Source organism: Lagenorhynchus albirostris, chromosome 15 (genome assembly GCF_949774975.1).
Source record: "Lagenorhynchus albirostris chromosome 15, mLagAlb1.1, whole genome shotgun sequence".
NCBI classification, from domain to species: Eukaryota; Metazoa; Chordata; class Mammalia; order Artiodactyla; family Delphinidae; genus Lagenorhynchus; species Lagenorhynchus albirostris.
Window position 1 is genome coordinate 78128890 of NC_083109.1, and position 19012 is coordinate 78147901.

General features: G+C 55.6%; 1 protein-coding gene across 2 annotated transcripts in view; it reads right to left on the reverse strand.

The window, feature by feature from the left end:
* Nucleotides 1–19012, reverse strand: part of CLIP2 (CAP-Gly domain containing linker protein 2) — a 75443-nt gene that overhangs the window by 38753 nt on the left and 17678 nt on the right. For both annotated transcript variants that reach the window (XM_060123251.1, XM_060123252.1), the window contains exons 2-3: nt 17584–17774; nt 3599–4149 (exon numbers count right to left, since the gene is read on the reverse strand). In XM_060123251.1, the coding sequence (XP_059979234.1) occupies nt 3599–4149; nt 17584–17707 (675 nt within the window). In that variant the 5' untranslated portion in view covers nt 17708–17774. The remainder of the gene's footprint in view (nt 1–3598; nt 4150–17583; nt 17775–19012) is intronic.

Genomic DNA, 19012 nt, shown 5'->3' on the forward strand with positions numbered 1-19012 from the left:
AAATGGATTCTGTGTGTAAAGTTCTTGGCACAAGGCTCCACTCCCAGCGAGCACTCAGCCAGTGAAAGCCAAGGACATGCAGGCCGACGTGAACCGCTGTGTGACCTCAGAGAGGCTCCCCGAGCTCAGTCCCTCCCTGTGCCCAGGACCCCATGGCCCAGGGAGAATGCCCACCCTTCATGGACTTTAATGCTGATACCAGCTAACACTTCACAGAGCTTACTTGGAGCCAGACCACATTCTAAACACTACACATGCAGCAGGTGAACTTTTTTTTGTTTTGGCCATGCTGTGCAGCTTATAGGATCTTAGCTCCCCAACCAGGGATCAAACCTGGGCCCCGGCAGTGAAAGCACAGAGTCCTAACCACTTGACTGTCAGGGAATTCCCAGCAGGTGAACTTTCATCCCCATCTTACAGGTGAAGAAACTGAGGCAGAGAGAGGATAAACAACTTGCCCACGACTATTTGGCGAGTACTCGGACCTCCTGGGGTAGTGTTGAGGTCCAAATGAAACCAGGACCCAGAGGTATCACTGAAGAGCAGCGTAACTTAATGGACATAAATTCTGTTATTTATGTTCAAAAATAACAAATATTGTTCATGCCTTTGACCCGGGTCAGAAGCAGGTTTGTGGCTGGTGAAGCTAACGTAGCTTAGGTAATCAGAGCCCCTCACATACGCTAGCCTCTCTGGAGGCTCTGAGTGGGGAGGGCCCTGACAATACATTCATGGGATCACGTGATTTGTAAAATTTGCGAAAGCAATATTTTTTGTATTGTTGTTTCCTAAAAAGCCCCCATCCTCAAATTGTATAAGCTCAGGCCTCTACCTTCATTCATGTCCAGGATATAATTTGTTAAAGGGAGGGGTAGGGATAGGAAGATGCTGTGTCAGGTGTTTATAGAAGGCATACGGGAGAAGTAGCAAGTCCCAGGGTCGGCCGAGCCAGCTGGATCCTGGCTGTGCACAGCGGTCCAGGCTGGAGGACTAACCCAAGGGAAGCTGTGGACTAGGGTGGGGCATGTGGGGCTCCAACCTTGAGGTGAAAGTAAATCCCTCCTTCAAATTCCTCTCCCCAACCCACCAGAATCCAAGCATGTCCTGTTTCCAGGGCAGTCACAGTTGATGAGTGAATAAAGGAATGAATGGCCCAGCACCTCCTGGCTGAGTGGCCCTGGGCAGGTTGTTTTCCAGGACTGAGCCCAGTTTCCTCATCTGTAAAATGGGGAGATAACACCCACTGCGTAAGGCAGCGGGGAGAACCAAAAGAGACAAGGTGCAGAAAGTGCTGGGCATGGATTCGCCCTGGAGAAAGCAGTGTTTCAAACCAAAAGATGCAACCCAGTCTCAGGCTGGGAAGTCACTGGGGCCCGTCTGCTGCTACTGCCAACCCTGCTGAAGGGCTGCAGTCTGGCGAAGATTTCCAGAGCAGGGCCTGCCTCGTGACAGCTTGAGTGCCCACTGCTCAGTACGTCCAGTTCTCACTCCCTGAGGGGGGAGCAGGTGCAAGAGGATTTCCAGGCAGGATCACACTGGGGTTAAACCTCTCTCCTCTCCCAACCTGAGGAGCATTCAGGGATGGTCAATAACCCTAAGGGGCTCCACTTCCCACCCCACAGGGCACTCACATGACACTACCCAGGTCTTGCACAGCCAGAGTCCTTGGTAACTACGATGCACTTCCACGGCCAGCAGCTTCTCAATGATCCCAACGAAAGTATCACACGGGAGTTATCTATGCCCGTTTTGCTGAATGGACAGATGATGAATGAATGGGAATGAGGCCCAGTTAAGTGAATCGCCCAGCATCACACGGCTGGGAAGTAGCAGCAAAGGCACGAACCTGGGCCTGATTTCCCTGCAGTGGCCATGGCCAGCAGGTGCCCTCAGATCCCAGGCACCCCCAAGGACAGCTCAGTGAGACTGTAAGCCGGCTTGCCTGACCACTCGGGGTTCTAGCTGATTAGATGTCTGAACCACCCGACCTTGGGCCAGGGGTCTTTTTTTTTTTTTTTAATTGGAGTATAGGTGATTTACAATGTTGTGTTAGTTTCAGGTGTACAGCAAAGTGAATCAGTTATACACATATATATATCCAGTCTTTTCTGGATCCTTTTCCCATATTCGTCATTACAGAGTATTAAGTAGAGTTCCCTGTGCTATACAGTAGGTCTTATTAGTTATTTATTTTATATATAGTAGTGTGTGTATGTCAATCTTCCAACTTATCCCCCCCTTTCCTCCCTGGTAACCATAAGTTTGTTTTCTATGTCTGTGACTGTATTTCTGTTTTGTAAATAAGTTCATTTGTACTATTTTTTAAAGATCTCACATATAAGCAATATCATATGATATTTGTCTTTCTCTGTCTGACTTACTTCACTCGGTATGACAATCTCTAGGGCCATCCACGTTGCTGCAAATGGCATTATTTCGTTCATTTTTATGGCTAATATTCCATTGTATACATGTACCACATCTTTTTTATCTGCTCCTCTGTCAATGGACATTTAGGTTGCTTCCATGTCTTGGCTACTGTACATAGTGCTGCAGTGAACCCTGGGGTGCATGTATCTTTTCAAATTATGTTTTTCTCTGGATATATGCCCAGGAGTGGGATTGCTGGATCATATGGTAGTTCTATATTTAGTTTTTTAAGGAACTTCCATACTGTTCTCCATAATGGTTGTACCAATTTACATTCCCACCAACCCTGTAGGAGGGTTCCCTTTTCTCCACACCCTCTCCAGCATTTACTGTTTGTAGACTTTTTGATGATGGCCATTCTGAGCCGTGTGAGATGATACCCCATTGTAGTTTTGATTCGCATTTCTCTAATAACATCTCAACATCTCTCACTGATGTTGAGCATCTCTTCATGTGCTTTTTGGCCATCTGTACGTCTTCTTTGGAGAAACATCTATTTAGATCTTCTGCCCTTTTTTTGAATAGGTTGTTTGTTTTTTGATATTGACTCCATGAGCTGTTTGTATATTTTGGAGATTAATCCCTTGTCGGTTGCTTCGTTTGTAAATATTTTCTCCCATTCTGTGGGTTGTCTTTTCGTTTTGTTTATGGTTTCCTTTGCTGTGCAAAAGCTTTTACATTTAATTAGGTCCCACTTGTTTAGTTTTGTTTTTATTTTCATTACTCTAGGAAGTGGAGGGCCAAGGGCCTTGAGCACTCTGGTCCCCAGCCTTTTCCAGTATAATCCTGGCACATCCACGCTGGTGGGCTGGATCAGTGGATAATATCAATGACAGCTAACATTTTGAGGGCACTAAGTTTCAGGCACTGTCTAAAGGCATTAACATGTATTCACACATTTCAAGCCACAAGGCAGGTACTATTAAAGTTCTCATTTTACAGATGGGAAGACCGAGGCCCAGGAAGGTTAAGACACTTGTCCAGGGTCACACAGTGACAGTCTCCAGGGTACCCACTTTACCTGTCTCCCTGGTCACTCTGTGGTTCTGACCAGGAGCGGGTACCCCAGCCTGGACCCCACCCGAGCCCCGTGGGTCCCCCACCCTGCCCAGTCCCGGGGATCCAGCTCACTTACGTGGGGTGGAGTGCTTGGGTTGGGGGGACTCACCAGCACACGGTCTCCCAGGCGCAGGTCCTTGTCACCCCGCTTCACAGAGCCGCTGTCGGAGAGGTTGGAGCCCGACTCGTTGCCGGTCTTGACGGAGCTGTTCAGGACGCTCTCCCGCAGGGGGATGACGCGGCTGGTCAGCGGCGGCGTGGCCGTGCCCGAGTGCAGCGACAGGTTCTGGGTGGTCAGCGACTCGACCGAGTGCGCGTCGCTGCCCGAGCCCTCGGCCGCCGGCTGCCGGGTCAGCTTGGAGGGCCGCGTGAAGATGCCCTGCAGGGCCGGGCACTCGAAGTAGCGCACGCCGCCCACGGCGCCGTCGTTCTTGCCCACCGGCTCGTCCAGCACCACGCCCGCCCACTGGCCCGGCGCGAACTGCGTCTCGCCCAGGTACTGCACCACGCCCGGCTTCACTCCATTCACCCACACGCGCTCACCCACCACGAAGTCCCCCACGAACTCGTCGCCCACTTCGGCCGCCTTGGCGCCGGGCTTCTCGGGGGCGGCGGGGGCTGCGGCTGGGGGGCCCGAGGCCTGCTTATGCAGGGGGGAGCCTGTGGAGGAGGAGAAAGGCAGCGGTTAGGGCTCGGGTGGGGGCTGGACCCTCGGCCGTCCCAGGAGCGCGTAGTCCAGCTGGCCGGGGGAAACTGAGGCAGGTGGGGCTGGGAGTGGGGCCTGGGGCAGGTCTCATTCTTCCTGGGCCGTAGGCATCCCCGGGCGGCTCCCTACTCTGCCAACCCCTCTGGAAAGTTCTAGGGATGAAAAGCTCAGGACAGTGCCTCCTCTGAAGGCTTTCCACTGCTCAGGGTCACTCGAAATTGAGGGCAGAATGAACCCATGACCGAGGGTTACAAGCTGCTACTTCCGCATCCCGGTGGACTCAGGCCCTCAGCTGTTACTTTGAGGCCGCCCATGGCCCCATGTGGGACTCAGGTCTTGTGGGGGGATCTCTGTGCCCCCCGCCTTCTTCTCCAGCCAGTTCTGGGCCCCACGAAGGGCTCCTCACTGTTCCTTGGCAGCTGGCCACAGACATCTCGGGACAAGGAAGGAGCCAGAAAACCCTCTTATTCCACTCCTGAGTCTCCCTCTCCTCCCCGGTCCCCAAGCTGCAGGCCAAGCCTCAGGGCACACAGACCAGGAGAAGGGGGTGTGAGGAGGGTGGGAGGCGGAAGCAAGCACTTAGCCTCATTGCTGGACTGAACTCCAGGCTCTCTGGCCTGAACTGGGTACCCTAATCCAGCCCCTCTTTACAGAAAGAATGACCCTGAGACTCAGAGAGGCCAGGGCCTCGCCCAAGGCCACACAGCAGAAATGGGGACTCAAACCCTTGGAGGGGGCCTGCCTCCCAGGCCTGGGCTCTGATGTGCTCTAGACTCAGAAGAAGGGAAGGGGGGCAACCTGCTCACAAAAGGACAAAGTAGAGCTCAAACCCACCATGCTTTGTGCGTGTCTGGCTCCTGGGCCCCACGCAGGGCCTGCTGTGCAAGCGGATGCCGGCAAGCCTGCCCATTTACACCTCAAGGTCTGGAGGCTGCCCCGCCTTCCTGCCAGACCAAGTATCAGGCAGGGAAGGATTCATCCTTTTCCTCCTCTACTCCAGAGGCTGACGGACTTGTCAAATACAGATGGGGACAGGAGGCAAGCAGACACTGCCATGCCCCTATCAGAGTTGCCTGTGTTTCTGGTCCTTTCCATGGGTAGCCAGTAGAGGGGCCACAGGGGCAGCGGCTCCACCAGCATCCTCCTTGTACCCAAGGCCAAGGTGCCTGGGGCCGCAGGCCTGGCTGCATGCTGTCTCAAGGCTGGAAGGACAGAGCTTCTGGGAGATGAGGAAGCCACACAACTCCAGGGCAGGGCTGACATATGAGCTCCAGCAGGCAGGTTCTCCCTCGGGGGCACTGGTAGTGGTGGGAAAGCATGTGATCACCCAGGGCCTGGGGAGCCAGGACGGGCGTCCTAACTGAGGGGCAAGGGGCTCCCTCTCAGCTGTGAGCCGGGCTCCTGGGAAATCAGTGAGTTTTGCTACTGAACTTGATTAACAACCAGAGTGATCACACCCACGAATTGATGCTCTGTGCTAAGAGGCAGACATACATACAGTAGCTCATTGGACCCTCAGTTAACCCTGTGAAGTGATTCCATGATCCCATTTTACAGATGAGGAAACTGAGGCCTGGAGATATCAGGTGCTTTATCTAGGCCCCCCAGGCAGGAGGCAGCAGCGCCAAGGTCCGGCCAACAGCCCCTGGCTCTTGGTGCAGGGCGCTTTCATTCGTCCAGGAAATGTGCACCAGGCACCCGCCATGCCAAGCCCTAAACTACAACCACCCCAATCTTGGACTCCTCTGCATGGACCCGTTTCCTAGACTCTGACCAAACCCTACAGTTCCCTTCGAGCAGGGAACAATCTCATCTTGTACTCCTTCCTGCAGAGGGATGTCTCCTTCTCCTTCTGTGGGACCCTGGGGGTGGGGGGTGGGGGTGTCCCCAAGGCTCTTCTCTTCCACCCCTGAGATCCCACAAGGTGGAGGCCACAGTGGCTGAGGGAGCAGACCCTGGAGCCCCGCCTCGGTCTCCTCACCTGCCCTCCGCCACGGGGCTTCTGTACAGTGATGGACACAAAGCCCTAGGGACGGTGCCTGGGCCACGCAAGTGAACAAGTGCTGACCGTTCTTACTGGGATGAAAATGACTGATCCTCAAACTAAGGGATTAGAAAAAATTTAAAACCACAAAAGGATCAGGGGGCAGAAGAAGGGCTTCCAGCAAGTTCTGGTGACCTTGGACCCATGGCTCTGCCCCCACCACACACACCCCCCACCAGAGCAGCCGACCTCGTCCTGCTGTTCCCTGTGCCTGGGCTGAGCTCCGGGTCCCTGGTTCTCATCTAGGACAATCCTGTTACAAGGAGCTTCTGCTGGGATCACAGCAGTACGGGGCCTGGGAACCCCGCTAGGTCAGGTGGGCCCGTTCCTTAAAAAAAAAAAACCTGCTCCGAAAAGCAGCCATAGTGGGAGGAAGCCACAAGTTAGATGGTGTTCCAGGTCCCTCGTGACACTGCCCAAGCAGCCCGTGGGTCCTGCTAACAACGAGGGGTCAAGGTTATCATCATTAAGACAGCAGCTACCATTCATGAAGTGAGACTACGTGCCCTCAATGGACTGGGTACTTTTTTTTATATATATATAAATTTATTTATTTATTTTTTTAATTTTTGGCTGTGTTGGGTCTTCGTTGCTATGCACGGGCTTTCTCTAGTTGCGGCGAGCGGGGGCTACTCTTCGTTGCGGAGCACGGGCTTCTCATTGTCGTGGCTTCTTTTGTTGCGGAGCATGGGCTCTGGGCATGCAGGCTTCAGTAGTTGTGGCAGGTGGGCTCAGTAGTTGTGGCTTGCGGGCTCTAGAGCTCAGGTTCAGTAGTTGTGGTGCACGGGCTTAGCTGTTCCGCGGCAAGTGGGATCTTCCCGGGTCAGGGCACAAACCCGTGTCCCTTGCATTGGCAGGCCGATTCTCAACCACTGCACCACCAGGGAAGCCCTGGACTGGGTACTTTTTCTATATTATATTCTTATCTTGCAGGTTAGGAAACAGAGGTTATAAAACTTGCCCAAAGTTACCCAGGCAGGAGCCAGGCCCACCTGGTCTGGCTCAGAGCCTCCCCGTAAGGCAGGCATAGGAGGTGTCTAGCAGGTGTCAGTGCCCTTCCCATATCCGTTTCCAGAACACTTCCTCGTGCTGAGGGGCTCTGTGATGTCTGCTTAACGGAATGGCCGTGGCTCAGGTGAGACCCTGCCCTACCTGTTGTCTGTGCAGAGAGCATAGAGGAGGGTCCCAGGTCGAGGGGGACCCAGCGTGGCTATTCTTGGCAAGAAGCTGCCTACTCAGCTGTCCTCCCAGCTGTCCTGGCCCAGGCAGACCCCCAGGTAATCTCCTTTCTTCCCCACCCCTGCCCCTTCCAGAGGTCACAGGCCCCGGGGACCAGTTGTTTGAACAGCTGCTAAAATAAAATCCAGGTCACGAGCCTGGCGACCACACTTGGGTGTTCTGCTGCATTTTTCCTCTTTGATGCTCCAGTCTCACAGGCACAAACCTTCACCCACTCCCCCACTCACCCCGGGCAGCTTGCAGCCGCCTGAGCTGGGGAAAGTGTGGCAACCCCACTAGAGCCCCCTTCCCTCCAGGGAGCCGTTAGTAACACACTGGCTGGGCCTGGCTGAGCCCCTTCCCATATCTGGGCCTCAGCTTCCCCATGGGGCAACAAAGGGCGAGGTCAGAAATTGCTAAGGTACTGGCCAGCACTGACATGCTACAAGCCCCACCTCTTCTCCCAGAGGAGGGGGCGTGTCATCAGAGCTATGAGACCCGGCTGATGGGCTGAGCCTCTGGGGTGGTTCTGGAGGCTCCCTGAGGGCAGGGCCTGGGCCTCCCCGCCCTCCTAGTTCCCAAATGGACCAGCAGCGGCTCGGCAAACCCCCAAGAAAGCAAAGGGCAGCAACAGACTTAAACCTCATGCCAGCAGCTGACCCTTCCCCAGACACCAGGCACAAGGGAATTGACTGCTGGTTTCAAGTTCAAAGTAGAACTTCGATAAAAAGGGCTAAAGGACATGGTGTGGAGTGACAGCAGCTGGTGGCCTGTTCCAACGTGAGCGGGGGGCGCTCAAGGCGGGGGTGGTGGGAGGTGCCCAGATGAGAGCGCATCCTCCCCTGCTTCCGCAAGGGCTTTGGTCCTGCCCTGCCTGGGAAGCGGAGACAGGCATTTTTCATACCTGCCGAATCTCAGCCACCAGGGACCCCATTCGTTGAGCACCCAGTATCAAAGTGGGCCCAGCAAAGGGGTGGGGGAACACCAGGACTGCAGCTACAACTCAGCCAGCCTTCTGCCTGGCAGGAAGGCACCAAGGTCCACGGGGCCCTGGGGTTGGGGAGAGAGGGCTCACTGCAAACAGAGGTGGGAGCACCTCCCAGAACCTCTGCCCTGACAGTCACAGGGCTCGTTCCCTCACCTCCTCAGAGCAGCCTTCCCTGACTGCTTCACCTAAAAGCCCACCCACTTGCAGCACCCTCTACTCACTTCATTCTTCAAGAGATTTACCCCGTCTTCACCTGAGTATGTCTGCCTCCAGACTGAAATGGAAGCTCACACGGGCTGTTTCCTCTCCAGCACCCAGCCTGGTTCCCCGCAGCAGGCCCTCCATGCAAGCTGCACTGCACTGCCGGCTCAGAACGGGGGCCCACACCGGCTCTGTGCTGGGTGCACGGAACAGTCAACAATCCGAGCTGCAGAACGTCGCTCCCATTTCTTCAGTCAAGGAATCTGAGGCTCACTCCAGGCAGTTTCCGGTTCACCTGGTCTCTCTTCCGCCTTTGTACCTCCCTGAGCCCTTCCCATTTTCCCTGTGTTTCCAGAGGAAAGCTAAGAACCCTCTTCTCCTTTTAGAAGCAAACCTCCATCCCACTTTGGTCTTCCCTGGGACCCGCCTCCCCGCCACCTCTCTCCTCTCCCCGCGATGGCCCTCCGACAGAGGTCAGAGCCCACGGGTGGCATGAACACCGCCCTGGCCCACAAAACAGCTTCCCTCACCTCGCCCCCTCCTGCCGTCACCCATTCTCCTTCCCAGCAAACAAGCTTTTCTCTCTCTAAATGTTTCTTACATGGATCATTCATGTCCAGTGCAGAAAAAATTTTAAACATAGTTACTGATTATAAAAGTGAAAAGGACCTGGGCTTCCCTGGTGGCGCAGTGGTTGAGAGTCCGCCTGCCGATGCAGGGGACACGGGTTCGTGCCCCGATCCGGGAAGATCCCACATGCCGCAGAGCGGCTGGGCCCGTGAGCCATGGCCACTGAGCCTGCACGTCCGGAGCCTGTGCTCCGCAACGGGAGAGGCCACAACAGTGAGAGGCCCGCGTACCGCAAAAAAAAAAAAAGAAAGAAAAAGAAAAGGATCTATAGTTCCATCATATAAACATAATCACAGTTAACATCTTGGTGTGTGTTTTTCCACGCTTTATCCTGTGCGTGTAAGGGTGTGTGTGTGTGTGTGTGTGTGTGTGTGTGTGTGTGTGTGTGTGTGTGTGTGTGTGTGTGTGTGTGTGTGTGTGTGTGTGTAGTACTTAAAAGTCAAAAACACAAGCCAGGCTGTAGTTAGATATTCCTCGGTCCTCTGCTCTCCCTGCAGTTGGTATTTTTCCATCCAGCAGTGTCTAGAAGGAAACGGTTCCATGCCCTAATAAGACTCTGCTTCCCAGTCCTTCTCTGACCCTCAGCTCCTGACCCCTCCCCGCTCTGGAAACTTCTCCTGCAAGGATGCCTCGCTGCACTGCAGGGGGCCCTTCCCGGCCTTGTGGTGCCTGGCCCTGCTGTCCATGCTCCTCTCAAGGCTCCCTGTTCCTGTGACAGGACTGGGGCCTCCCCAGTCCTGCACCCTGGCCCACACTGGTGGTCCTCTCCGATGGGGTGGTCTCCATCCACTACCTCTCCACCTATATGCCAGCCAGTGCTGTGCTGGGAAAGGCTTAACTAGTTCTCCAAGAGAAAATAATAATAATAGTAATAATAATAACCCTGATTTTGTAGCCTTTGCCAATTTCCATAGTGTAAATTCTCCCACCATGATCCACCTCAAGCTACCAGCATGATGCCACTGAACACAGAATTGGGAAGAGATTATATATAGTATTTCCAACACAGAGTAAATAACCTCAAAGACACAGATGCTGGGGACTTCCCTGGTGGCGCAGCGGTTGAGAGTCCGCCTGCCGACGCAGGGGACACAGGTTTGATCCCTGGTCCCGGAAGATCCCACATGCCACGGAGCAGCTAAGCCCGTGCACCACAACTACTGAAGCCTGCACGCCTAGAGCCCATGCTCCGCAACAAGAGAAACCACTGCAATGAGAAGTCCATGCACCTCAATGAAGAGTAGCCCCTGCTCACTGCAACTAGAGAAAGCCCATGGGAGCAACAAAGACCCAATGCAGCCATAAATAAATAAATAAATAACAGAACAAAAACGAAAAAAACACAGATGCTACAAAATCTTACTAGTAGTAAATAGTAGCTTTTTTACCAGTAGTAAAATAGTAGTAGTAGTAGTGGTATAAACACTACTAGTAGAAACACTAGAAGTCATGAGTTTTGAATATTTATTACCTATGTTTTTAATAGAATGCACTTAATTTTGGGCTTCCCTGGTGGCACAGTGGTTGAGAGTCCGCCTGCCGATGCAGGGGACACGCGTTCATGCCCTGGTCCGGGAAGATCCCACATGCCGCGAAGCGGCTGAGCCCATGAGCCATGGCCGCTGAGCCTGCGCGTCCGGAGCCTGTGCTCCGCAACGGGAGAGGCCACAACAGTGAGAGGCCCGCGTACTGCAAAAAAAAAAAAAAAAAAAAAAAAACCCACAAGAGGGGCCTTGGAGGGACCCACAGTGATGATATGACATGCACCAAGGAGCATGATGAAGTTGGCCCTTTGCCCCTGAAAGCCAGAGGGAAAAAAAGCGTATCTATAAATGTTCCATAGAACATAGTTCAACAAGGCGTTAATAAGTATCATGAAAACAAAACCTTAATCTCCAAATTCAAACAACTTGAGGAACAGGGGCTTAAGCAAAGTTAAGGTTACTTTGCTGCAGGACTTGTCAGAGCCTTTAATGTGCAAATGAGCAGTGTGATGACTTAGGAAGGGCTATAAATAAGGTGACTACATAATTTATAATCCAAAACTAGACACGGTGGAGAGAAAAGAGGTGCTATTAATATAGTATCATGCCAAGACCACAAGCATAAACTAGGGCTGTCACAGGCAGTACACAGTTACTCTGGCCTAAAATTATAGCATTTTTTTCTCTGTGTCGCCTAAGGAAACCCTGCCTGCCCATCAGGCCAGCTCCACCACCCCTCACTGGCACTGCCACCCCACGGAACTCCATTCTTCCCTGATTGGCAGAGCCTGCCACCCAGGCTGCCAGGGTACACGTCTGCACCCCACCCAGAAGACAAACCCTGGGAGGTGGGGTCCACACAGACCCCCTCTCCATCCCCGGGGCCCCAAAATGGGGCTGAAATATACCCTGGCCACGACCCTGACCTCCCCTCCTTGGTGGCCCCAATGCAACATACATAAATGCCCCACAAACCCCAAAGCAGCTTTCTGCTCTAAGATCCCGGCTCTCCTGGCAGGGACTCAACACCAAGGTCCAAAGGAAGGGATGGGGTCTCTAGAGCATTCCTCAAGGGCGCCAGCTTTCCCACCGTGAGTCCCCCAGCCCGGTCCACCCTCCAGTCAGTCCCTTGACAGTGTCCCGCCCATATGGTCTCTGGAAAGACCCCTCCCAACCCACTCTGACCAAGGCAGGGCCCGCCCCCTGTGGCCACCACAGGCCCGGCATCTCCCCGTCTCCAGCCAGCCGTCCCTGCAGAAGGGACCCTCTACCAGGCCGTTCCGGGGCGGGCCCCAGTCCCAAGGATTGCTCAGCGTCCTTCCTGAGCCAAAGGGAACTCAGAAGCCCTCTTCTGTTCCCCTTACTCCCAAACCAGGGGGAAAGAGCCCCTACCCAGCAGACTCAGCTGAGGCCCCAGGGAGAAAAAGATGCGGGAGGCTTACCCTGGAAGGAGCAGAGCCAGCTTCCCATGGAGAAGCCCTGCTACAGCCACGCCAGCCACGGCAGGCAAGCAGGCGGGCGGGCGCTGGCAGCTGGGCCCCTGCTCCCCCCAGCTCCCCCCCCACCCCCATTCCCGATCGATTCTGGGCGTCGTCAGGAACATTAGGAGGCTGCCCTGCCCCCCGCCCATCCGCAGCCCAGCCACAGAAAAGCTCAGCTTGGCTTTCCCCATCCTGATGCCATTAAAAAGTTTAGGATGTGGTCAGGGGAGGAGAGCAGGAGAGCTGACCTTGAAGGGAGTGAGTGCCGCCTGGAGCCAGGGCTAGCTCTGCAGGAGCAAGGGCTGGCAGCTGGTCCGGTTCTGCCCAGGTTTGCGCAGCATCTGGGACAGGTCAGTTAAAACGGGGATGAAGCCACCTACCCTGGTAGGGAGCATGGGGATCAAGGTGAAAGACACGAACCTCCGCGGGTGGAGCGGAGTGGGGTCAGTGTCTAGGACTAGAGGCCAGCTGTGAAGCTCTGTGGGACACCCCACCCCAGGCACGTCAGGCTGGCTCCCATGTCTGGAGCACCCACAGGGTGTGGGAGCACCCGGGCCCCAGCTCAATAAGCCAGAACTTCAAAGCTCTGGGCCCCTTGGGGGAGATCAACATACAGGAAGTGGACCCTGCCCCAAGTGGCCCGCTGCTTTTCTGAGGGGGACGCCCATGCACACGCGTCCTCGACCTGTGTCCTGGGTCCACGTGTGCAAAGGCCACAGGCACACTGGGGGATAGCTGTGACCAACCTAACGAGAACAGATGGCTCCTCCAACCCCGCCCATCTAGCCGGTGCCTGAGCAGGGCGTAGGAGTGGACTCGAGTCCAGCCACCGCAGCTGCCTCAACCCCGGGGGCAGCAGGTACCAGCAGCCCGAACCAGCTTTAGACCAAGCCCAGCCCTGCTACCCTCTGGCCCTGTAACTCTGAGCAACTCAGCCGAGACCTCCAAGCCTCAGTTCTGTCATCTTTCAAATGGACAGAAGAGCAGTTCTCTCACTCAGTTGTTAATGAGAAAGAAATGTGATAAGACACCTGCTGCAGGGCCGGCTTGTGACACACAAGTGTCAAACGCTGTCCCTCCTAGATGGGAAATCTCTGGGGCTGGACCACAGGGCAAGGGGTGGGAGAGGCCCTCCAAGGGTCCTCCTGCCCCAGTGGGGGGCAAGGGCAGAGGGACCTCACAGTGGCCTATGGTCTGTCCCTGTCCCTAGAGCCCTCCCCTGGTCCCTGCGGCCAGCCCTTCTTGTCCCAAGAGGGACACCCACGGCCTAGCCTGGCCTGCCCCCACCTGAGGCTCAGCAGCAGACCCCGGGAAGGACTAAGGGCTCCTATGCACAGCCTGCCGTGGTTCCTACGACTACCCAGCAGTGTTGGACCTGCCCGGCCAGCGCCGGCTGCTCCTGGCCCAAACGGAAGGCCTAACCCCAGCAGCATCTTGGGCCACCAGCCCGGAGACCTGAGCTCCCCCCACATCTTCCTCAGGCCCAGGATAGGCTCCCAACCCCCAGGCGGCCTGGGCCACAGCTCCCCAACTCCCTTCCGGTCGCCACGCCTGCCCCGGCCCATTCACACCCCTCCCCGGGCCTCTCGAGCCGCTCTGCCTCCATCCCTGTCCTTAGACGTCTCAAGACTCAGGACTTCTGTAGCTACTACTGCCTCTGCCTGGATGCCCTTTCCCTGACCTTGCGGGTTCCTGCTTGTCGCTAAGATCTTCACTAAGATCTTCACGCCGGTGTCACCTCCTGAGCGAGGACCCCCTCCCCCGCCCCGACTGCCTGATCTGAAGCAGTCTCCAGGGGGTCCATCCCATCTGGCTGGGCTGCCCCTGACCTAGAGGCCCCACCCAGGTTTTGGCCCACTGGTGGGTCCCAGACCGCCTTCCTGTGCACCTGCTTTGACCGCCTCTGGGCTACCTCCTGGTGTAAGAGACCCCCTCCCACGGCCCCTCTGGTCCCGCGGCTCTGGGAACCGACAAAGGCCGGGCGGGGCGGAGGCATCAGCCCAGGCCTGACCCTTGGCAGATCCTCTGCCCGGAGGCTGAGCTCATGCTTTGGGAGGCTGCCACTGCCCCGATTCCCAGAGCCACTGCCCCCCTCCAGCCACCACCAGGCTCCAGCCTCTGCCAGACCCTCTCTTGGTGCTCCGGCACCCACCTCCAGAGTCCCAGCCTCCCAGCCTCCCACGGGGGTGGGCGCCTCCAGCACCTCGGAGAGCTGATGGCCAGTCCCACAGGGTGGGTGAGGGAGCCTGCGGGCCAGGAATGGGGCCACTGTCCTCCCCTGCTGCCACCCATCCTGCCTCTGCTGGGACTCTTGTTATGAGACCTGGAGCAGGGACGAAAGCAGCTCTGGGCCGCAGAAATCTCCCTTGCCCTGTCACAGGGCTCCACTGCCCTGGCCAACTGCTGCCGGCTCTCTGCTCCCTCCCCCAGCCCGGGGGTCTGTCTCTCTCTGACCTGCAAAGGCAGCAGGTGCCGGAGCGGGAAGGAGGGCGGCACCAACCGCAGCTGCAGCCTTTTGCCTCCACCGTGTCCCTCGGCAGGGGGCGTGTCTCTGTGATCAATTGGGCATTCATGGAGCGGCACCTCCTCTCCCCGCACAGGAACAGCCCTGCAGGGTTGGGGTCCAGGCAGCGTCAGACCACCCAGGCCCCACCTTCAGCGGCCCCCAGACCACCGTGCGGTGTGACCAGGAGGCAATCAGCAGGCCACACAGTGTGGTCCATTCCCCTTCCCTCGAGAGACCAGGATGTAGCCATTCAAAATGATGGCAAAGAGGACACTGCCGTAGCACGGGGGCGGGGGCGCTTCGCATAGAACGCAATCAAATGTGAAGCAGTAGGATGCAAGCCGGGTACAACCCATGACTTAACTGCTTGAAACAACAACATGTGAACAGGAAAAAAGACCAGAAGGAATAGGTCACAGTGGTGGCTGTGATTAGGTTAAGTGGAGGGGTAATGGGAGTTCCTTCTTTTATCACTCAAATTTTTCTGTAATGAGATTATGGAGGGATGAAAGGAAAAGAAATTACTCTTTAATGAGTCTTGTGCCTGCAGGCACTTCTCATTTATTAACTCACTTGATTCCCTGAGAGAAATGACATTATCCCATTTGTGGCTCAGAGAGGTTAAGTAATGCTTCCAAGGTCACACAGGAGGGACATTAGAGCTGGATCGGAGCCAGAACCCAGGCCCTCTGGATCAGAGAGGAGGCAATGAGGAAAGAATCCAGAAGGTGCTAGGGGCTCTCTCCAGTGGAGAAGAGGGTCAGGGCCAAGCCTGGCTGGAGCCCTTCTCCAGCCAGTGGGATATACAACTCCCACCCGCTCTAGACCACTAGGCCCATTTGGTGCCTCTGCCCATGCTCTGTCTCCAGGCCCCACATCGTCCTCCTCCTCCACACTTACACTCCCTCCTTCCTTAAGGCTGAGCTCACTCACTCACACTTCCTCCAGGAAGTCTTCCCTGCAGCCCACCCATGGTGGTCAGCCCCCTTCACCTCCCACAGCCCTGGAAGTGAGTACAAACATCTTCGCCCGGGTGACCACATGCCTCCTCACCAGTCTCCCCAGCCCCGCTCTTAACCCCCGCAACCCGCCCTCTGCCTGGTGGCCTGAGGAATGCCAACACCACCAGACGACCTTTGCTAACATCCTCCAACAGCTTCCATCACACTTAAAACAAACCCAGTCCCCCTGCCCTTCACCACCTGCCTCTGCTGCCCTCCCCAACCTCATTTCGCACTCCTCTTTACCCAGACCTGTCTTCTTTCTCTTTTTTAACAAACAATCCATTCCTGCCTCAGGGTCCTTGCGTTACTTTACTTGTTCCCTCACCTGGAACAGCCTTTTCCCCTTGTTTTTTCGCCCGCCTTCTTCTGAGGCTCAGAAATGAGGAAAGGAGGATTTGCCACCTTGAAAGGGGTTGTCTGGGCCTCCACAAGAGCCTGCACCAGGCAGGGCAGTCCACGGGCCACATGACACATCTTCCTCACCTTTCCATGCTAGCTGTCTGGCTTTCCCAGGACCTGGTTCTGTCAACTGCCCATGCCTTTGGCTCAAACTTCACTTGACCCTACCCAGGGCCCAGATTGCCCAGTCTGGCCTGTGACTGGTTTTGCCTCTCCAAACTTCTATGCCAATCAGATGAGATGGACCCCGTCTTACCCTGCTGGCTGGAGTGTCGTCAAAGTGGGAATTTGTGCCAAAGATGTTCATCACAGCATTATTTACCAAAGTGAAAAATAAGAGAGCCTCCCTGGTGATGCAGTGGTTAAGAATCCACCTGCCAGTGCAGGCGACACGGGTTCGAGCCCTGGTCCGGGAAGATCCCACATGCCGGGAAGCAACTAAGCCCATGTGCCACAGCTACTGAGCCGGCGCTCTACAGCCCATGAGCCACAACTACTGAGCCCACGTGCCACAACTATTGAAGCCCACGCACCTAGAGCCCAAGCTCCGCAACGAGAAGCCACCGCAATGAGAAGCCGGTGCACCACAACCAAGAGTAGCCCCCGCTCGCCGCAACCAGAGGGAAGCCCGCGTGCAGCAAAGAAGACCCAATGCAGCCAAAAATAAAATAAATAAATTTATAAGAAAATAAAAAAGCAGATTTTCAAGTTGTATATGCAGCATGATTGCAAAGATATATATTAAAAAAAAAAGTGAAAGGATATAAACCAAAATAGTAATAGTTACCTCTAGGGAAGATTATAGGCAATTTTACCCCTACATCAAACTTTCCAAATATTACAGAGTGGGCTCTCTTACTTTTTATCACTAGAAAAAGCCAATAGCTAACAGCTGTCCTCAACCCATCTGCCTTCAGAGCTGGTGCATCCAGCCCGAGCACCTGGCCTTACCCCTGCCCTGCCAGGAACCCTCTGCCCACCAGCAGGACGACTAGAGGTTACACAAGTAAAGCTCAAAGGGCATAGGTCTGGGTGGTGACAAGAAAGCTGATGGGAAGATGGGGAGCATTTCAGACCCTGGAAGGGGAATGAGTGGGGGCAGGGAGGCTGGCAGAGGCTGGAGTTTGAATCGGCCTGTGTTTCCCAGGCTGAGTGATGTGGGCAAGTTGCCATGCCTCCCTGGGCCTCCATTTCCTCATCCCTAAGGGAAGCCAACAGTGGTACCGCCTCCCAAATTTGGAGGAGCGTGAAAAGGAACAATTGCACATAAAGCATGTGTCCCTGCCCGTTAATTTTCAAAGGGATGTGGTCAGACATCCAGAAGAACTTCTGGGAACTGCTGGCCTCCAGGCTGGTCAGGGAGCAGCCCAAGTTCCCTTGGCTCTTCCGGAAGAACCACTACCCACCCCCGCTCCACCCTTGGCCCCGCGCACCTTCCTTGGAGCCAGTGGCCGTCACAGTGGCAGAGGCCGAGGTTGATCCGGTGGACGTCCGGCCCATGGGGCTTGAGTGCTTCCCCCCGCGGCCGGGGGGCTTCAGGCCGCTGGGCTTCTGCATGGTGGTGCCACTCGGTGGGCAGAGAAGGGTCTGTGCAGGTCACGTGCTCTCCACCATCGTCACTCACCTGTGGGCAGAGAACAGGAGGGATCACATCACAACGTCACCAGATGGCAGAGCACCCCTGGCCCCGTGAGGCAGGGACCATGGTCATCCCCATTTTCTAGATAGGGAACTTCTCTGTACTTCTCTGAGGTACAGAGAAGTGGCTGCGGGCGTGGGCCCAGCATGGCGGTGGCGCTGCCAGGACACGTGTTCCAGTCCGCCAGACTCTGGGTCGGGCACACACTCTCTCTTACATCCGGGACCCAGGAGGTGAAAATCGGGATGAAGCCGGCTCAGGGGTCTGCGGCACAGGCTGTATTAACCCCAGCAGCCCCTTAGCAGGACCGTGCAGCTCAGCATGGCCACCAACAGCTGAATGCAGCTCTCACCACACAGCACTGGCCAGCAGATCCTGACATGCATGGGCAACCCAGTGGGTCACTCTCCAGTGGCCCCCACACCCTCTAGGACCAGCCAACAGCTCACATCCCTCAATGCAGGCTGGACAAAGCAACATCTAGTTTAATCAACCAGCCTCACCACACAGGCCATACGCCAGCTTTGGGTTCACCATCCAGCACTCACCCACTCCACCCCAGGTGCGGGGACACACACACAGAGGAGCTTACACCCGCCTCAACCCCCTGCCGGGACGGACTTGCCGTGCCCTCAGCCTGCCCTCCCGCGATTACAGCTCCCTGCTTTCACGACTAAGCAGAGAAAGATGCGATGCATAGGGCCAATAGGGCACTAGTGTTTGACAAAGGGGATTCCTGAGAGGGGAAGCCCCCAATCTCCATGGTGATCAGCTCAGGGTACCAGGTGACAGAAAGATGGGACTGGCTGCAGGGGAGTTGGGGGAGAGGCAGAAAGGACAGGCCCACATCCCCTACTCCCCCACTGTCTTGTGTGCACACCCTCTCTTCTACTAGGTATTCATGTAGGGCTCACCATAGGCCAGGCCCTGTCCTGCCCCAGAGCCGCAGGCAGGATGCGTCCTCCACCTAGGGGAGCACACTGTCCAGTGGGGAGAGGGGATGCAGAGCACAGCGGACGGACAGAGGATTTGGGGAGAAAGCATCACCCCCTCAGGACCTCGGGAACAGGGGACATTAGTGCCTTCTGGACATTAAACTCATGCAGTAGGGGATGCCGCACCCTTCGCCCGTCCAGCCATATCCTCATCCCACTCATGGTCACAGAATATTATTCCTTTTTAGAGAACCCTTTTCTCCATTCTTGAGGCATATGACTTACATG